General features: G+C 41.5%; 1 protein-coding gene across 1 annotated transcript in view; it reads left to right on the forward strand.

The window, feature by feature from the left end:
* Positions 1-20,791, forward strand: part of FRMD4A (FERM domain containing 4A) — a 196,078-nt gene that overhangs the window by 144,845 nt on the left and 30,442 nt on the right. The window contains exons 13-14 of the mRNA XM_070947795.1: positions 113-251; positions 8,585-8,726. Of these exons, the coding sequence (XP_070803896.1) occupies positions 113-251; positions 8,585-8,726 (281 nt within the window). The remainder of the gene's footprint in view (positions 1-112; positions 252-8,584; positions 8,727-20,791) is intronic.

Consider the following 20,791-nt stretch of genomic DNA (forward strand, 5'->3'; position numbering starts at 1 on the left):
CCCTCCCCGTACGGGGCCTCCAACACGGAAAGTTTGGGGAACGCTGTCCTACCATAAGAAAGTCTCATGGGTCCCTTTCTCCATTGACTCTGCTCTTCTCCTGTCTTTCTAGGGCATCAGTGACCAGGAGGACTTTCGGACATAGTGGAATTGCTGTGCACACTTGGTACGCCTGTCCTGCCTTGATCAAGTCCATCTGGGCTATGGCCATCAGTCAACACCAGTTTTACCTGGACAGGAAGCAGAGCAAGGTAAGGACCGTAAGCGGCCGAGGGAAGAGAATGGTTCAGTGTAGACTTCTGTGTAGACCTTCTTCCAACCAGACGTCCTTGGAAGAAAATGGAATGAGGAGAAAATGACGGATGTAGAAGGACCTCTTCGGAGGAATGAAAGGCATTCATGAATGCTTCTTCCTTTTCATAGAAGTTTTAGTCTGAAAAAGTGTGATTCCATTCCTTCTGGTTTTTGGATACGGTGGTCTAACATGGATGTTCTGATGATGATGTTGTCCATTCAATCATGTTCAACTCTTGGTGATTCTATGGGCTAGGTCTCTCCACATCTTCCAATCTTGCACTGCTTCTTTGAGTTGTTCTTTGGTGATGATGATGATGATGAGGATGAGGAGGAGGAGGAGGAGGAGGAGGAGGAGGAGGAGGAGGAGGAGGAGGAGATTATCCATTCAATCATGTTCAACTCTTGGTGATTCTATGGGCTAGGTCTCTCCACATCTTCCAATCTTGCACCATTTCTTTGAGTTGTTCTTTGGTGATGATGAGGATGATGAGGAGAAGGATGATGATGATGAGGAGGAGGTGGTTATCCATTCAATCATGTTCAACTCTTGGTGATTCTATGGGCTAGGTCTCTCCACATCTTCCAATCTTGCACCATTTCTTTGAGTTGTTCTTTGGTGATGATGAGGATGATGAGGAGAAGGATGAAGATGAGGAGAAGGAGGAGGAGGAGGTTATCCATTCAATCATGTTCAACTCTTGGTGATTCCATGAGCTAGGTTTCTCCACATCTTCCAATCTTGCACCACTTCTTTGAGTTGTTCTTTGGTGATGATGATGAGGAGGAGGAGGAGGAGGTAATCCATTCAATCATGTTCAACTCTTGGTGATTCTATGGGCTAGGTCTCTCCACATCTTCTAATCTTGCACCATTTCTTTGAGTTGTTCTTTGGTGATGATGAGGATGATGAGGAGAAGGATGATGATGATGAGGAGGAGGTGGTTATCCATTCAATCATGTTCAACTCTTGGTGATTCTATGGGCTAGGTCTCTCCACATCTTCCAATCTTGCACCACTTCTTTGAGTTGTTCTTTGGTGATGATGATGAGGAGGAGGAGGAGGAGGAGGTAATCCATTCAATCATGTTCAACTCTTGGTGATTCTATGGGCTAGGTCTCTCCACATCTTCTAATCTTGCACCATTTCTTTGAGTTGTTCTTTGGTGATGATGAGGATGATGAGGAGAAGGATGATGATGAGGAGGAGGAGGAGGTGGTTATCCATTCAATCATGTTCAACTCTTGGTGATTCTATGGGCTAGGTCTCTCCACATCTTCCAATCTTGCACCATTTCTTTGAGTTGTTCTTTGGTGATGATGAGGATGATGAGGAGAAGGATGAAGATGAGGAGAAGGAGGAGGAGGAGGTTATCTATTCAATCATGTTCAACTCTTGGTGATTCTATGAGCTAGGTTTCTCCACATCTTCCAATCTTGCACCACTTCTTTGAGTTGTTCTATGTTCGGGCTGGTGTTGGCTTTGATGGTGTCCAGCCAACCATGCTCTTTGATGGCCTGGTTTCCTTTGACCGCTTCCTCTTCCCAACATAACTGCTTTCTCCAGCGAATTCCCCTCGCGTGACATGGCCAAAGTGAGACTCGGTTTTGTGATTTTTATGGCCATTCTGCGATTCCTTTTTATGTAACTCATGAGTCATCAGAACCGGGGTGAACTTCCAGATACGGTTGAAATCTGTTCTCCTCAACTCTTGGGTGTTTTGATTTGTAGCCAAGGGTCTGCAGGTTCTCTGAGAGGGAGAAACGCGTAGGGAACCGTGGTTTGCAGAACGTGGTGATCTCTTCAATCTACGATTTGGACCTTTCTAGGCCATGAATTGGATCAAATTGTCTAATCTGTCCTTTTTAAGTCAATGGGTACTAGAAGTAACGTTTCTTGGTATTGCAGGAGTCCAGTGGTCAATAGCGCTCATAGTTCCAATGAAGAAAAGCGACAATTTCCATAAAAATAAGTTAAAATCATCCACAGATTCAGTAATCATGGTTTATGGGAAAATTTCATGGTTGTGTACTGTGCCCAAGGTAGCTCTTCTGATAGGCCAGCTTCAGGATTTCCTATTACATTTGATAATAGGGAATTTTGGCTTAGAGTCAGATAGCAAGTCAAGGAAACTATCTATTCCCAAGAAATTTTATCTGGGTTTTGCATTCAGATGAATTGAGTCAACTTAATGCTTCTGCATTAAGGAACATATTTTCCTTCTCTTTCATGCATGGATTCCTCTCTTTTTAAATCATCTTCAGACAACCCAGGCAGCTCAGCTCATGTTAACCAGAAAGACACTTCAGGATTTTCTTGAGCCAAGCAACAAACCTGCACACCGTCCATCTAGGGTTTGTTTTGAGGTAGTTCTATCACTCAGAGGCATGAAATTTTTGAGAAACAAGTTCCTTTTCTGCCTTATTCTAACTGGAAAAACATCGGTTCAACCACGCTGCTACCTCAAAACAAACCACAAACAGTTTGCAATCACCTAGAGCAGAGGTCTTCAAACTTGGCAGCTTTAAGACTTGTTGCATAGCTGGCTGGAGAATTCTGGGAGTTGAAGTCCACAAGTCTTAAAGCTGCCAAGTTTGAAGATCTCTGCTCTAGAGGAACAAGCAACCTTCAGGCCAGTTACCCTGATGGGATGAAATGCTCACAAATCATGGTTAGCCCTTAGATCAACTGTCGTTCCTTTCTATAGGAGTTCTGAATATTACGGCATGCTGTTATGGTGTCCCAAGGGTACTTTTTTTTCACAAGGCAGCTGGACTTTCTGTGTTTTTCCTTGAAGAGGTTTCGCTCCTCCTCTGAGAAGCTTCTTCAGTTCGGGGTGAATGGCGGAGGATGGACGAAATTGAAGAAGCTTCTCAGAGGAGAAGTGAAACCTCTTCAAGGAAAAACACCTTTGAAAAAGCACCTTTGGGACAACCATGTCCTGGACGACTGAGAAATTCCATAAACCTTTAGTGTTATGGAGCCTTCTCTGTTTCTTTTTTGCTCTAAGCAAAGATTTAAAGAGAAGTTTAATCACTCTTCAGGGCTTCATGTTCATACCCTCACGGGAAATGTAAGCCGGCATCGCCTCTGAATCTTGTAAATTGTTTGGCTAATCCTGTTTATGTCAGGATCTCCGTACTTGAGAGTCTTCTAAACAAAATGAGTGTTTACCTTTGCGGTGAACCTGGTTTTCCCCCGCTGCTGAAGCATCGTGTTTAATTTTACGGGACTCTGGGCTGAGACCCCCCTCCTTCCCTGCCGTGGAGATCCTGCAGATTTTGCTTCTGTCTTGTTTCAGAAAGAAAATCAGCAAGTGTTGGCTCAACACCATGACTCTGAGCGATGTTCCTTTCCTTCAGAGGTGGCCTTGCCCTTGCGTTTTGATGGATCTTCTTGGCACTCCTCTGGGAGTTCGAAAACTTCTTGAGGTTTTTTTTTTTAAAGAAATGCAGCCAAATGAATTCAGCAGGGTGGCCTTTGTCTCTAAAATTATTTAGAAAATGTCTTTTGGAAATGCAGCACCTCGGCTTACGGGTGGGCTGAAAAACGTTCAGTGGATTTCCAGAATAACAGAGTTGGAAGGGACCTTAGAGGTCATCTAGTCCAACCCCCTGTTCAAGCAGGAAACCCTAATTCTTTTTTTCCCAAGTGATGGTCAAAGTATGTCCGGAGTTAAAGCTCATTTATGGAAACAGTGCTTTAAATTTACAATCAAATCACAATAACCTGCAGGCTCATAAACCTCTTCCTCTGACATCTGAAATTCCAGTCTTTGGATTTCTCCTTTATAAGAAGCTTGGCCATTTTTAAAAAAATAATAGCAGTCCTGATATTTGTTTAGCCCAAGTGAAATAAATCTCTGATAGCACCACCGGTATTTTTTTTTTCAGTAGTAATTCAGAGGAATGAGAACTTTTACTGTAACAAAGAACCTAAGTAACGGTCACAAATAAATTTTTATTTATAGTGGATGAATTTATAACTGGCGATTTCAGACTCAAGAGACAATCAGTTATGAATATCTTGAACTTACTGGTGTATTTATTTATTACTTGCTACCTTGAACTTGTGGCGGTTTAATTTAGAATAGGAAGTCACTGATACCTGATAAAGCAGTTTTAATGTTGCCAATTATATATTCAAAATCATTGATATTTGTTCTTTTTGTAGTAAATGTATATATAGGATTTCCCCCCCTCTTTTGGCTTTCAGAAGTTCATTTTCAGACTCCTATTTTTAGGAAATAAAAGTGTTCTTTTTTTTTTTTTAATTTGATTTATATGCCGCCCTTCTCCGGAGACTCAGGGCGGCTTACAATGCGTTAAGCAATAGCCTTCATACTTTTGTATATTTTATACCAAGTCAGCTTATTGCCCCCCCAAACAGGGTCCTCAATTTACCTACCTTAGAAAGGATGGAAGGCTGAGTCAACCTTGAGCCTGGCAAGATTCGAACTTACTTTAATTGCAGACAGCTGGTATTAAATTACAGTGCTTAGTTTGCAGAGCTATCCAGGCTCCTTAAAGCTAACTGGGAAATACAGTATGATTTTTATATAAGAATTGCCTATTATAAGTTTTTTTTTTCCTTATTGGAGATAGAACTTTTAAGTAAGGAAAGTCTATCTGAAAGGACGCACACAATGAGGACTAGGAATCCTTTGTAGGTTTTTAAAATGAAACTGGCTGGAAGCTCATTTTTTTAATGAAATCCTTCAAAACGGCTTGGCAGACTTGGGAAAGAGTTGCTTTAAATATTTAAAATGTTTTTTCAATGAGAGACATCTGGAACGGGCACACGGACCATGAGATTTATAGACGACCCCATATTGAAGGAAACCATTTTGCCCTGAGAAATAATTAAAATCTTTTATTGGAGGAGTTGGGTTTCAAAAGGCTCCCGTAAACCACCATTCATCACCTTGACTCCATCATCCGGCTAGTAATGAATCCGTCCACGTTGGGAAGGAAATTCCTTTTTAGTGGCTGTTTTTTCTTCAAAGGTGATGTTTATAATTGAGACCTGGAATTTTGGTATTTGTTTAGCCCTGCGCAAAATATTTTTTTTTCCAAGCCGGAATTGAGAGGAATGAAAACTGTAACAAAGAACCTAAGTAATTATCACAATCGTAATTATTTATGGCTGATTTAAACATCGACAGGTATTGTTCAAAAATCAGCGATTGTTAGAAAACATGTTGGAGGCTGCGATGGTCGTTAGATTATTTTTTCCAGTGCAGTTGTAACTTCGAACAGTCACTAAACCAACAGTTGTAAGTTGTGCACTACGTGTAGTGCCCAAACACCATTCTCTAGCAAGGATGTCAAAGAAGCATGTTGGCATATTTGGACAATGCAGTGGTCATTGCTCAGTTGTTGACTTAAATTCCTGGGCTGCATCTGATCCTTCCTTCCTTCCTTCCTTCCTTCCTTCCTTTCTTTCTTTCTTTCTTTCTTTCTTTCTTTCTTTCTTTCTTTCTTTCTTTCTTATATAAAATTTATTGGTAACCCATCTTTCTCCTTCCTTCCTTCCTTCCTTCCTTCCTTCCTTTTTTCTTTCTTTCTTTTCTCTTTCTTTTCTTTCTTTCTTTCTTTCATATATAAAATTTATTAGCCACCCATTTATCTCTTCCTTCCTTCCTTCCTTCCTTCCTTCCTTCCTTCCTTCCTTCCGTCCTTCCTTCCTTCCTTCGTTTCTTTGTTTCTTTCCATCCATCTCTCTCTCTCTCTCTCTCTCTCTCTCTCTCTCTCTCTCTCTCTCTCTTTCTTTCTCTTTCTTTTCTCTCTTTCTTTTAAAATAAACTGGCCTTTATTTAAAAAGTTCATCCTAGTTTTCAATCAAAAGGTTTCCAAAGCAATTGTAAGAAATTAGGATGCAGTTTTCATCCAGAGGAAAAAAGAAGAAATGTTATTTCTTGCACATGTATCTCCTTTACCTCACATTAATTTTCCTTCCTTCCTTCCTTTCCTTCCTTCCTTCTTCCCTCCCTCTCTCTCTTTCTTTCTTTCTTTCTTTCTTTCTGTCTTTCTTTCTTTCTTTCTTTCTTTCTTTCTTTCTTCCTTCCTTTCTTTTTTCTTTTTATTATTAATTCCCAGAACGGTTTTCCTTTGTCCTTTAAACCCGAGTAAACGGCCTTCTGTCCTGGAAGTAGAGAGTCCACATATGTGGCAGGAACCCTCTCTCCTCTTAGCAGCCCAAGGGATTCCTTGTCAGACGAAGATAAATGGCGAAAGCAGGAAGCAACTTATGTTTTGACAAGGGAGGTAGTAGCCCTTTTTTTTTTTTTTTGGTGACAGGAGTGAATAGATTCTGTGAAGTGTGAGCCTCCGGATCCATTTTCCAAGCTGGGGAGAATGCCTCACTTTTACGTTGGGCTCGTATCCCGTTTCTCGTTCCACACCAGAGATCGAAACAATTAACAATGGCACAGCGAAGTCAACCCTGCAGGACCCAAAGCCGTATGGAGAATAAGAAAGGCATCTGTTTTATTTTTGTTGTTTTTTAAAAAAAACTGCTTCCGTAATGAATCTGCAGAAAATTTAAGCATTGTACCTCTGTGGACGAAACATTCAGTGAATATGAGTCAAAATATTCCCAAAAGTTGCACATTCCTGCATTGCAAACACGTTTGAGAATTCAGAGTTCAGCTCATTGGAAGGAAGCCAGAAAAAACATTCTAGGATTTACTCCTAAGTAAATAGAGAGGAGGTGTTTATTGTCAATTTTTCTCAGTGCCATCCTATCAAATCACTCTTCTAAGATTATTAACCCAGGAACAGCAGCAAATGTGACATTATTTTCCAATGCCTTCCTTCAGGTCATTATAATCTTTCACCTTTTGTAGATCTTTTCACTTATTCCAGGATTATTATTATTATTATTATTATTATTATTATTATTATTATTATTCATTAAACATGAAACTCAGTTAACTGAACATTTAAAAATGCATCACAAATACCATTGACTGGTGCTAATGGTTGATACGGGTTGCTGCCAGCGTCCTAGGTATCATATTATTATTATTATTATTATTATTATTATTATTATTATTATTATTATTATTATTATTATTATTATTATTATTATTTACTTTATTCATTAAACATGAAACTCAGTCAACTGGACATTCAAAAATCCATCACAAATGCTATTGACTGGGGCTAATGGTCCTAGGTATCAACCACCTTCACCTCCTCCTCCTCCTCCTCCTGCTTCTTCCTCTTCTTCTTCCTCTTCCTCCTCTCCTCCTCCTCCTCCTTTATGTACTTTATTCATTAAACATGAAACTCAGTCAACTGGACATTGAAAAATGCATCACAAATACTACAAGAAACATGGTTATAGTCATGAGTAGAAAAGGAGATAGGTAATAGTAAGGAAGAGAAGAATAATAGTAATACAGTCGTAGTAAATTATTTGACAGTGTTGAGGGAATTATTTGTTCAGCAGAGTGATGGCGTTCAGGAAAAAACTGTCCTTGTGTCTAGTTGTTCTGGTGTGCAGTGCCCTATAGCGTCATTTTGAGGGTAGGAGTTGAAACAGTTGATGTCCAGAATGTGAGGGGTCTGTAGATATTTTCTTTTTGACTCGTGCAGTATACAGATTATAAAAATGCATCTTTAGCAAACAAAAAAATAATTAATATTTTTTATTATAATAATTATTATCATTAATAATCAATGATAGGTTCTGTCAACATTTAGGAGCACGGCTTAAGAAACTACAGTAGCTTTCTCTGAATTGGTTGTCTTAAACCAGCGTATTTCAAACTTGACACCTTTAAGATGTGTGGATTTCAAGTCCCAGAGTTGAAAATTTCCAGGAGTTGACTTCTGGGAGTTGATATCCATACCTCCTAAAGTTGCCAAGTTTGAAAAAAAAACCCGCTATCTTAGACCCTGACTCATTCATTTTGTGTATTGGATGGAACTTGTGAAACTTTCTGGGTGTTGGGCATGAGTGGAGATCAATTAGGTCACTTAGACATTCATGTGATTTTGGTAGTGTAATCGGATTCAATGATTTTGTTAAGAAGTCATCAACATCATCATCATGATTTAATCACCTCAGGTCTTTCAACATGTATTTAGCACCAGGGTCATGCAGAAGACTCTCCTCAGTTATTTTGGGGAGGAGCATGAGGTTCTTCCTCCTTTTGACAAACTGTCATGCATAGGTGATAAGATGTTGGTGCTGAAATCTTCTGATGACCCACCGAAGGAAATATCCAAGAGAAGGTTTCTGTTTCTTAGTCACGGATGTCTTCGTTTCCTTTCTCCTCAGTCCAAAATCCACGCGACTAGAAGCCTGAGTGAAATCGCCATTGACTTGACGGAAACTGGAACGCTGAAGACCTCCAAACTAGCCAACATGGGAAGCAAAGGGAAGATTATCAGCGGCAGCAGTGGGAGCCTTTTGTCATCAGGTAAGTCCCTTTTTGGTTGGTTCTTCAACTTCTTCAACAAAAATGCCCAAGAACTGGCTGTAATAATACTTAGATAGAGCTCAGGTGACCCAGTGGTTAGAATGCAAGAATTGCAGGATAATTCTGCCGACTGCCAGCAGTTCGATCCTGACCGGTTGCTTCTCTCCTTGATGAGTTTCCATCCATTGTTTCTTGCCTGCCTTCTGGTGCTTTGGAGAGTAGCTTGACTCCCTCTTCTTTGGGGCAGCCCCTCAAGTATTAGAAGACTGCTATCACGTCACCCCTGGTCCTTCTTTTCATTAAACTAGACACATCCAATTCCTGTAGCTGTTCTTTGTGTATTTTAGACTCCGAAGTCCTAATCATCTTTGTTGCTCTTCTCTGATGATGCAGAGTTGCATGTGAGAGAGATTACAAGTACCTTATCAGAGTATTTAAATCCCCATGACACCCTGCTACATACCTCAAAGCCACTGTTTTGGGGGGAGAAAACCAGACATGAAAAACAGCCTTGAGCAAGAGATTGCCAAAGGTCAGTCTATCTCAAAAGGTTTCAGGCCACCTCAGAAGCCCTCAACCTTCCCAACGGATTTTAGCACATGGACCTTGAGAAGTGCAGTCTCTCCCTCATACAATCTGCATCAGTGCAACCGACTTCCCTTCCCTTCCCCATGTCCTCCTTTCCAACTTAAACCTTGCATCCGTCCAGCCGCTCAACGTATTCGATGAAGTGAGCTTTAGCTGGTGAAAGCATCTGCCATTTTAATAAGACGGCTCAGTCAGAAGAGCTGCTTCCTGATTTTTGGACCCCAAGTTAGCTACTGCTCTTCTAGGTTCAGCATCTTCAGCCTCCATAGTCTGCATTTCGTATTGTTTGTCTGGACTCCAAGCCCTTCGTAATCGTACCCACAAGAAATTGGAAAATAAAGTAAATTAGAAAATTAGAATAGCAGAGTCGGGAGGGACCTTGGAGGTCTTCTAGTCCAACCTCCTGCTTAGGCAGGAAACCCTACATCACTTCAGAGAAATGGCTATCCAATCTCTTCTTGGAAACCTCCATTCACAACCTCTGGAGGCAAGTTGTGCCACTGGTTAATTGTTCCAAGTGTCAGGAAATTTCTCCTTAGTTCTAAGTTGCTTCTCTCCTTGATTAGTTGCTACTAATTCTACCCTTCTCAGTCTCTACCATTCCTCCTGAGGGCTTTATTGACTGAACAGTTGGGAACAAGAAACTGAGTATCTGTGTAGTGTCCTAAATTTAGTTCTCATTAGCCACAGGAACTGCACTTCTGTCTCTCTTAAAACACAGCCAACAAGTTACGCTGGCTGAGCCAGATGATAAATTCCATCCTACACTTCAGAGAAGGAGCTGTCATAGCACCCATCAAATATTTAAGGGTTCTGATGAGAGCTGCAGTTTGACAGGGGAACAAATTGCCACTGGAGATGGCATAAGAGCTCTGTCATGTTGAAGTCCAGTAGGACAACCGGTTGTTGTGAACGTACCACCGGTGTCTTGAATTAAACCATGGGTTATCCTGGATGGCTCGAACTGTGTGATTCTGGTGCTGCAGTCTAAATATTGAGAGTGGAAAAGCAATTTAGTGAAATTCTATACGGGTAATGGGTCTTCATTTGTGAGTTGAGAGTGAGTGGCTTTTGACGGTCCAAGTATAAATGTTCAGCGTAAGAGGAAGTGAGATTAGGAAACCAGTTAAGAATTCCTTTTTGGCAAAGCGTTCCAAGCAGGGATCAAAACAAACCGAAATAAAACTCTTTTCGCCTTAAAGTTAAGCTTTCAGCTTGTTATTTAGCCCTCCAAGCACGGAAGAAGGATTTACTACGTACAGGTTGCCATATAAGGTAAATTGTTGTGATAGAGCGTGAGGTCACTTTGTATGAAGAGTTGTGGCTGTATACATAGTGGTAGTGATAGAGGGTGTTCCTGTGTTTGTGGCAGCTTGGCTCTAGCTCTGCACTCTTGTGACCTCCCTATTTGTGCATCTCTTATGTCTCAAAAGGGACACGGTGGCTCAGGGGCTAAGATGCTGAGTTTGCCGATCGAAAGGTCGGCAGTTCAGCGGTTCGAATCCCGAGTGCCGCGTAACGGGGTGAGCTCCCGTGACTTGTCCCAGCTTCTGCCAACCTAGCAGTTCGAAAGCAGGTAAAAAATGCAAGTAGAAAAATAGGGACCATCTTTAGTGGGAAGGGAACAGCGTTCCGTGCGCCTTTGGTGTTGAGTCATGCCGGCCACATGACCACGGAGACGTCTTCGGACAGCGCTGGCTCTTCGGCTTTGAAACAGAGATGAGCAGCGCCCCCTAGAGTCAAGAACGACTAGCACATATGCATGAGGGGAACCATTCCCTTTACTATATCTCAAAAGCAGGGGAAGGAAAAGTAAACCCGCCCAACAGCTAAAAATCTATTTATTTTCACAGTGGCTAAGAAGGTTTCAGCTAGAGAGCAACTTAAGCGCTAAAAACTTTATTGTAATGGGCAACGTAAGAACTGCAGGCGGTTGATCTGAGCTCTAAGCTTGGCAATTTGGTTGCAAATGTTTTGTCACCATTCGAGGAGACGTCATCAGTGCGCTTTGAGTTGGGCTCGTCTATCTGAGCACTGGCCCTTAAACACCTTTTTTTATGTGACACAAATTGGTGAATGTTGTTTGTTCGGATACCTTTCGGACCGTGATTCAGAGTTATCATGTTTGTGTTTATCAAGACTCATATTTGTGACAGTCACAGTGTCCCGGGGTCACATGATTCCCCTTTGGCGACCTTCTGGCAAGCAAGGTCAATGGGGAAGCCAGATTTACTCAACAACCAGGTTACTGACTTAACAACTGCAGTGATTCACTTAACAACGGTGGCAAGGAAAGTCGTAAAATGGGGCAAAACTCACTTAAAAGACGGTTCACTTAGCATCAGAAATTTTGGGCTCAATTGTGGTCGTAAGTTAAGGACTACCTTACTATGTTTCTCCCCATTAGTGCTGGTATCTGCATCTATCTTCAGTCTTTTTTTTCCTGAGACCTCCAAGAGGGGTTGGTCAGTTCAAAGCAGGGGTAGCCATCAGCCACCAAAGCAAATATTATACTGCTGAGAAGATGGCCTGCCAGAAGTCAGGGCGGCTTAGAGAGTGTGTTTCTTGTTTAAACACTAAAATCCTTATTTGGAAATCTCCTCTGGTTTTGATTAAAATTTTGAGATTCCCTCTGGAGTTTTGGTGCCCGAGTTAGATCCTCAGTCCAGAAAATATATGTTTGGGTATCAGTAGGAAGAAAACTAACAATTTATTCTATCTCTTTGAAATATAGAATAGAATAGAATAGAATAGAATAGAATAGAATAGAATAGAATAGAATAGAATAGAATAGAATAGAATAGAATAGAATAGAATAGAATAGAATAGAAAATATGGAATGGAATAGAATAGAATAGAATAGAATAGAATAGAATAGAATAGAATAGAATAGAATAGAATAGAATAGAATAGAATGAAATAGGGATAGGATAGGATAGGATAGGATAGGATAGGATAGGATAGGATAGGATAGGATAGGATAGGATAGAAAATATGGAATGGAATGGAATGGAATAGAATAGAATAGAATAGAATAGAATAGAATAGAATAGAATAGAATAGAATAGAATAGAATAGAATAGAATAGAATAGAATAGAATTCTTTATTGGCCAAGTGTGATTGGACACACAAGGAATTTGTCTTGGTGCATACACTCTCGGTGTACATAAAAGAAAAAATACAATCGTCAAGAATCATAAGGTACAACACTTAATGATAGTTATAGGGAAACAGTCAATATAAATCGTAAGGATACCAGCAACAAGGTTACAGCCATGCAGTCATAAGTGGGAGGAGATGGGTGATGGGAATGATGAGAAGATTAATAGTAGTGCAGACTTAGTGAATAGTTTGACAGTGTTGAGGGAATTATTTGTTTAGCAGAGTGATGGCGTTGGGGAAAAAACTCTCCTTGTGTCTAGTTGTTTTGGTGTGCAGTGCTCTATAGCATCGTTTTGAGGGTAGGAGTTGAAAGAGTTGATGTCCAGGATGCGAGGGGTCTGCAAATATTTTCACAGCCCTCTTTTTGACTCGTGCAGTAGACAGGTCCTCCATGGAAGGCAGGTTGGTAGCCTGCAGTTCTGATTATCCTCTGAAGTCGGTGCCTTTAAGGGGAAAGAACAGCATGTTCTTTTGGGAGAACAAGTAATGGCCATAAACTTTGGTCAATCAATTTTGTTTTTATTCAGTCCATTGTTATTCTGCATCCAGAATAACTGCACATAATGTTCTCTTTTTAAGAAAAGCATTAAAATACAAACCTAAACTTTCTATAACTGAAACATGGGAGTGGTTTTTCTACTCTTATCTTTGAAGAATTCAGTTCTGCTGAACCGAAAGAGAAACGCAATCAAGGCAGTTCTGAATAAACTGGGGGGGGAACGTTTTGTGGTAACTAGGATACAAACAAGCTCCCACCGTTAGTTGGTTAGTTGGCCCGTGTTGGAAGTTGTAAACATTGGAACAGAGTCTCTAAAAAGGGAAGACTGCAGGCGGGCGTGTTGTTGGCTGCCGTGCCAAGATGGAAGAGGCATCAGCTGCTATGGTCCAGATGTTAGCAACTCCCTCTTGCCCTGGATGGAGAGGAAAGCAGGAGATCGGACATGGGGAAGACGATGGAGCAGCTCCCAAAGAGGGAACATCTGCTTTGCTTCCAGATGTAGCAGTTGAAGGATGTGGTTTCGGATCGGCCATATCCTGCCAACTCTGGGGGGCGGGTTTTGGGTGGCAGGAAATACTTGGTGTTGGTGATAGGATGGCAGGTGGGTAGAAAGATCCTAGCATAGGATCTTTATCCTATGCATATATCCTAGTATTGCGTAGCATAGCGTAGAAACAACCTGCTGTTGTTTTTTAAGATGTCCATTACAACCAACGTCTATGGAGATTCTCAATCATCCAAGTCATGGTTGTCCCAAAGGTGGGGTTTTTTTCCCCAAAAAAGGCAACTGGATTTTCCTGGGTTTTTTTTTTCCCCTTGAAAATGTTTTGCTTCTCATCTAAGAAACTTCTTCACTGAAGAAGCTTCTTGGATCACTTTGTTGTTTGTATGTACACTGAGAGCTTCTGCACTGGAGACAAATTCATTGCATGTCCACTCACACTTGGCCAATAAACCTATTCTGTTCTATTCTATAATCTACATTCTATTCCTATTCCTATTCCTATTCCTATTCCTATTCCTATTCCTATTCTATTCTATTCTACTCTATTCTACTCTATTCTACTCTACTCTACTCTACTCTACTCTACTCCTATTCTACTCTATTCTACTCTACTCTACTCTATTCTACTCCTATTCTATTCTATTCTATTCTACTCTACTCCTATTCTATTCTACTCTACTCTACTCTACTCTACTCCTACTCTATTCTATTCTATTCTTATTCTTACTCTTACTCTTACTCTTACTCTTACTCTTACTCTTACTCTATTCTTATTCTATTCTATTCTGCATTCTATCCTATCCCTATCCTATTTCTGTTTCTTTCCCTGATCATTGACCAGTTAGCTCAAACTAATCTGCATTCCAGTTTGTTCTCCTTTGAGCCTCTCAAGGGAAGTGTTTCCCCCCCTCCCCCCGGTCTTCCTTCAGGGGTGCCGCAAACAATCTGTGGGTTTGTTTGCAAGCTGATCGGTGCCTTTTCCGTTTGTTTATTTTGACACTACCCTCCTCTCGATTGTTTAAACAAGATAAGGGAAGCCCAGGAAGTGCCGTGAGGAATGTGAGTTGTTTTGTTGATCGAATTCCAGACATTGATAAAGTTCACCTTAGCTGCCCCCTTTTCGCCCCCGGTCAGACCCTTATTTGGTAAGTTTGAATCCTGTTATTGGTGACTTATTAGATTTTTATCCTGACTTCCATTCAGGAACCCAAAGTAGGATGTGTTATGTTTCCTCTTGTCTATTAATTTTAAATAAAAGAGGATTGACGGGTGTCAAAAGGCAAACCAAAAACTCTGCACTTCTATTATCATAGAATATAATTTTTTATTGGCCAAGTGATGATTGGACACACAAGGAATTTGTCTTTGGTGCTCTCAGTGTATTAAACTCAAGAAGGTATGATTTGATTTAAAAAAAAAAACTACAGATTTGGAGGAAAATAACAAAGCAAAGGGACAGGGCACAAATGTAATTTACGGTTCGCATTGTGAGCCAGATAAAAAGATGGTGTTAATCTCTGCTCATCTGGATGTTGATTTGCTGGGAAGGAGGTCTTGTTGGCCTTTTTGCTTCCTTTTTAGCCTTTTGATTGTCTCTTTTGAATAGTGTGTAGATCTTGTTTATCTCTGTGTGTTTGTTGATGGCCGATGTCTCTGAATGCCAGACTTCCAGGAATTCTCTCTAAAGTTTTTGGACTTGGCTGGGTCTAATAGATGCTCAGTTTCCCAGTTGAAAGTGCGATCACCAGTTGTGCTATTAATGTGTTTGCCATTTTAGTGAATTGGTTTTAGCAAGGCTAAAGTCTTTTTATTATTATTATTATTATTTCTAGAGGTGGGTAGAGCTCAATTGAATGAAGGATAATAATTCTAACTTTCTTCCATATTCTCCCGATATTACCGCCTCTTCTTTTCTTGACTCCAATCCAAGTTGAGAGAAACGCAGCTGCTTCTAGAAAAAGATTAGAATCTCGTCATCAAGTTATTTAAAGACACGGGACTGGATTCCCAGACATAAATCCACCGCTTGAATGACAGGGTGCATAATGGGACTTTAAAATTATTTCACACATTTTTTGCCAGGGTGTAATAGGTTCTGCACGAACAGTAGATCAGGGATGCAAATATGCAACCATCTGTTGCAAAAAAAATAAAGAGAATGGGGAATTTACTCGAAATGTCCAGTTCTGAAGTAACCTCTACATTTTGAATGGCAAATTTGGGTTTTCCAGCCAAGCCTAGGTACATATGAAGCCTAAATTAGTCTCGTGAGCTTTGCACAAAGGAACTTGGTCTTAAGCGTAAAAGAACGTTTAACAAATATGGTGTAAACCTGAGTGAACATTTGCAGAGAGCAGCATTTATAATAAAAGGATCTGTCCAGGGGTGAAATGCTCCCGGTTCGGACCGAATTGCCCGATCTGGTAGCGATGGCGGCAGGTGGTTTGGAGAACCGGTAGCAAACATCGCTGCCCATCCCCCATGCCCAGCTGAGCCGCGCGATCATCAGAGGCTGTTTTTTTTCCTTTTAAAAGCATTTTTTCTACAACCTCTTTGGCCTAAAAAATGCTTTTAAAAGTAAAAAAAAAAAAGCCTCTGATGATCGCACGGCTCAGCTGGGATCGTCAGAGGCTTCTAAAAGCATTTTTTTCTGCAACCTCTTCAGCCAAAGAGGTTGCAGGAAAAAAAAATGCCTTTAAAAGCCTCTGGTGATCCCAGCTGAGTTGCCTGATCGTCAGAGGCTTTTAAAAGCATTTTTTTCTGCAACCTCTTAAGGTTGTAGAAAAAATGCTTTTAAAAGTTAAAAAAAAAAAGTTGGCCACGCCCACCCAGTCACATTACTCCCCCCTCCCCACCAAGCCACGCCCACAGAACCAGTAGTAACAAATTTTACATTTCACCCCTGATCTGCCCAACTTTAGTTCTACCGTCAGTCGTATTTTACTCAAAGACAAATGTTGTTTTCAGTGCCCTTTGTTTTTCTATACATAGGAGAATGTTCCTTGAGTTACAACCACAATTGAGCCCAAAATTTCTGTCGCTAAGTTAGACGGTTGCTGAGCGACTTTTGCTCCGTTTTATGTCCTTTCTTGTCACAGTTATTAAGTGAGTTGCTGCAGGTAATCCTTGACTCACAAGCACAATTAAGCCCATTTATGTCATTAAGCGAGACAGTTGTTCAGTGAATTTTGCCGTTTTATGACCTTTCTTGTCACTGTTGTTTAAGTGAATCGCTGCGGTTGTTAAATTAATCCCACGGTTGTTAAGTGAATCTGGCTTCTCCCATTGGCCTGGCTTGTCAGGAGGTCGTAAAAGTGGATCACGTGACCCCGGGACACTGCAACCGTCATAAATACGAATCAGTTGTCAAGTACCTGAATTTTGATCCCATGACACTGGGGATGCTGCAACGGTCGTAAGTGTGAGAAAAGGTCATTAATCCCTTTTTTTAGTGTTGTCGTAACTTCGAAACGGTCACTAAATGAACTGCTGTAAATCGAGGATTACCTGTGCAATATGTTGTGTTTTGGGCTAAAAGGAAACCCGCAACTCAATGCAAATAACTCACAATCGGTGCAGTATTCTGAAGCTGGTCGCACGCATCGTTTCAATGCTTTTTGTGGGTTTCTTTGCAAGAGAGCCTCCCTTAACATTTCAGCTGGCTCTAGGCATCCCGGTGGGAATTTCCTCCTGGGTGTTATCCAGTGGGCGATCGTTTCTCATCGCCAAACCTTGGACGTGAACTTCCTGAAATATGGGAAGCCTCTGGCTTGATGAATAACACCGGTTGTGTGCCGTTGCCAAGGCTGCAGACAAGCACAAGAGAGAGAGAGAGAGAGGGAGAGAAATAATATGCGTATCCTGTGCTGAGTAAGTCCAGATGGTTTCTCAGCCGTTATCTTGGGCCTTACGCTGCGTAGGAAATCCTATTTGTGAGTCGAGAGTTGTAAGATATTGGCTCTTGGTGGTGACATTCCATTCGTCGGTGACTTCCTGGGACAGTGAATCAAGAGCCTGTAGTACAGTGGACTAAAGCACTGTTATTAACATCTGCTGCTTGCAATTACTGCAAGTTCAAATCTCTCCAAGGCTCAAGGTTGACTCAGCCTTCCATCCTTTCTAAGGTAGGTGAATTGAGGACCCAGTTTGTGGGGGAAATAAGCTGACTTTTTATAAATATACAAAAGGATGAAGGCTATTGCTTAACGCATTGTAAGCCGCCCTGAGTCTCTGGAGAAGGGCGGCATATAAATTAAAGCAAAAAAAAAGAGAGAGAGAGAGAGAGAAACCATCCAGCAGTCCCTGGGCTGCAACTCAACGAAGGTTTCCAGATGGATGTACCACTCTATAAAGCCTTGGTAAGGCCACACCTAGAGTACTGCATCCAGTTTTGGTCACCACGATATAAAAAAAAAAGATGTGGAGACTCTAGAAAGAGTGCAGAGAAGAGCAAGAAAGAGGATTAGGGGACTGGAGGCTAAAACATATGAAGAACGGTTGCAGGAACTGGGTATGTCTAGTCTGATGAAAAGAAGGACTAAGGGGAGACATGATAGCAGTCTCCCAATATCTCAGGGGCTGCCCCAAAGAAGGGGGAGTCAAGCTATCCTCCAAAGCACCTGAGGGCAGGACAAGAAGCAACGGGTGGAAACTAACCAAGGAGAGAAGCAACCTAGAACTAAGGAGAAATGTCCTGACAGTGAGAACAATTAATCAGTGGAACTACTTGCCTCCAGAAGTTGTGAATGCTCCAACACTGGAGGTTTTTAAGAAGAGATTGGACAACTATTTGTCTGAAATAGTATGGGGCAGTGGTGGCTAACCTTTTTGCCGTCGCGTGCCAAAAGCAGGGGGAATCCGGGGGGGTCACACGCATGCACGCCCACACCCATAATTCAGTGCCCCCTGCCCGCCCCCCGCATGCTCTATGCTCCCCACGCTTTTGTCACGGTGGGCTCAGTAGTCCCATTTTTCGCCCTACCCAGGCTCTAGAGGCTTTCTTGGAGCCTGGGGAGGGTTAAAATGGCCTTCCCCACACACACCCCGGAGGCCTTCCAGAGGCCAGAAACAGCCCATTTCCTGACTTCTGGTGGGCCCAGAAGACCCAAAAATTAGCTGGCCGGCGCGCTGGAGCAATGCTCGTGTGCCCACAGATATGGCTCTGCGTGCCACAGGTTCACCATCATGGCTGTAGGGTCTCTTGCTTCAGCAGGGGGTTGGACTGGAAGACCTCCAAGGTGCCATCCAACTCTTGTTAGATTTTGGTCAGCTGGAATCCTGCAAGGGATGCACCTGGATTGCTGCATTAATTGTGCGTGGCGTGAGATGTGTACAAAACGCATCTTTAAATAGCAACTCCATTAAAGAGGCCACGGTAGGTTGCACATCTGGACTCTAGTGATGTCATCTGGCTGATGCTGGGATATTTTCCTTCTTTCTGGGCTATTGTTCTGTCCGCTTCCGCGGAGACACGTTTCTTTCATCTGCTCTTCAAACCTCTCGTCCTATCTGGTATTCTTTCTTCAGGAGCCCTTCGCTCTTGCGAGGACGGGGGCTGAGTAAACATCTACAGTCAAATTAGGGATTGGCTGATCGCAGAATGAGTGGCAAAAAAACCTCTCCGTTTTAAGAAAGTTTGCAGGGAATATAAACATCAGTTTTCTTTAAGCAAAAAAATGAAGTATATATTACAAATATTCCTCCCCTTGAAATCTATCTATCTATCTATCTATCTATCTATCTATCTATCTATCTATCTATCTATCCACCTACCTACCTATCTACCTATCCATCTATTCATCCATACCGATCATCTATTTACCTACCTATCCATCCATCCATCGACCTACCTACCTACCTATCATCTATCTATCCATCCATCCATCCATCCACCTACCCAGTGGTGGGATTCAAAAAATTTTACTACCGGTTCTCTGGGCGTGGCAGGTGAAGGATACTGTAAAATCTCCATTCCCTTCCCACTCCAGGGGAAGGTTACTGCAAAATCCCCATTTCTTCCCAATCAGCTGGGACTCAGGAGGCAGAGAATAGATGGGGGCAGGGCCAGCAGAGGCAATATCTACCGGTTCTCCGAACTACTCAAAATTTCTGCTACTGGTTCTCCAGAACTGATCAGAACCTGCTGAATACCTACCTACTATTATCTATCTATCTATCTATCTATCTATCTATCTATCTATCTATCCATCCATCTTTATCTATCTATCATCTATCTATCTATGGTATATCTATATCTAAGATTCCTGGTCTTCATATGATGGCCTACAAACCAGTTGATAAGTGATGCCTTCCAATAAATCAAGACTATTAGCACAAATACATAGATTATTCTGTGTATTTTATAGCAGCATATGAACAGAAGGTGTGACCTGTTTGAGTTTCATTTATTTCTTTCAGGTTCTTGGAAAGTTGTCATTTTACAAATCATGTTCCTATTAAGAACCATCATCTGTTTTTCAGCATGAAAGGAATATGTTTTCTATCTAACTTGTGCTAAAAAAAAAAATTAAAAATGGCAGACAGCGAGGGCTCAGATTTATTCAGGAATGCACTCAGATGTCTAAAAATTGACGTGATTGGGGGAGGGAGCTGTAGGGAAGTTAAAACAATATTCCTCAACCTTGGTAACTTTAAGATGTGTGGAACTTCAATTCCCAGAATTCCCCAGGCAGCACGGCTAGCTGGGGAATTCTGGGAATTGAAATCCATTCATCTTAAAGTTGCCAAGAGTTAAAAATAGTTTACTTTAGAGAATGAACTGACAGATCAAATATCAACTGCTCATCGGGTTTTTTTGCGTGAGTCCACTTGTGCTATCACACTCCTAATGCACCTTTGCACGACAAAAAGATGCCACCCCTTCAGTATTACAATATCATTAAGCCCTTGCTCAACTGGTGTGGGTGTTTTAATTTGAAATCCTTCTGTTGGGGAACCCTAAGGGAGTCCAACAGACCACAATTAATAACTTCTGAACATGGAGTGGGAAGGTGAAGAGGCTGTGAGTAAGAGACTAGCAAAGAAGTATTATTTAAGAGCTGAAGCCACCAGCCCGGTCAACTTCCTCTTGCTGATGTCAGTTTGGCCGAGAGTTGCAAAACATTTTGATGTCAAAGGATCACCACTCCATCTTGCTGAATTCTGACCTTCCTGAACGGCTGCTGATGGGCTTCCGGTTTTCCTGTTTCCTATTTTGAGCTTGCCGGAAACATTGCTATCTCAAAGTGGAATGTTCCTATGTTTGCTTCAACCCTGTCCTGCACAACTCAGAAAACATAAAATACAAAATG

Source organism: Pituophis catenifer, unplaced genomic scaffold (genome assembly GCF_029215685.1).
Source record: "Pituophis catenifer annectens isolate HBS135680 unplaced genomic scaffold, rPitCat1.0.hap2 SCAF_7, whole genome shotgun sequence".
In the NCBI taxonomy this organism is placed as follows: domain Eukaryota; kingdom Metazoa; phylum Chordata; class Lepidosauria; order Squamata; family Colubridae; genus Pituophis; species Pituophis catenifer.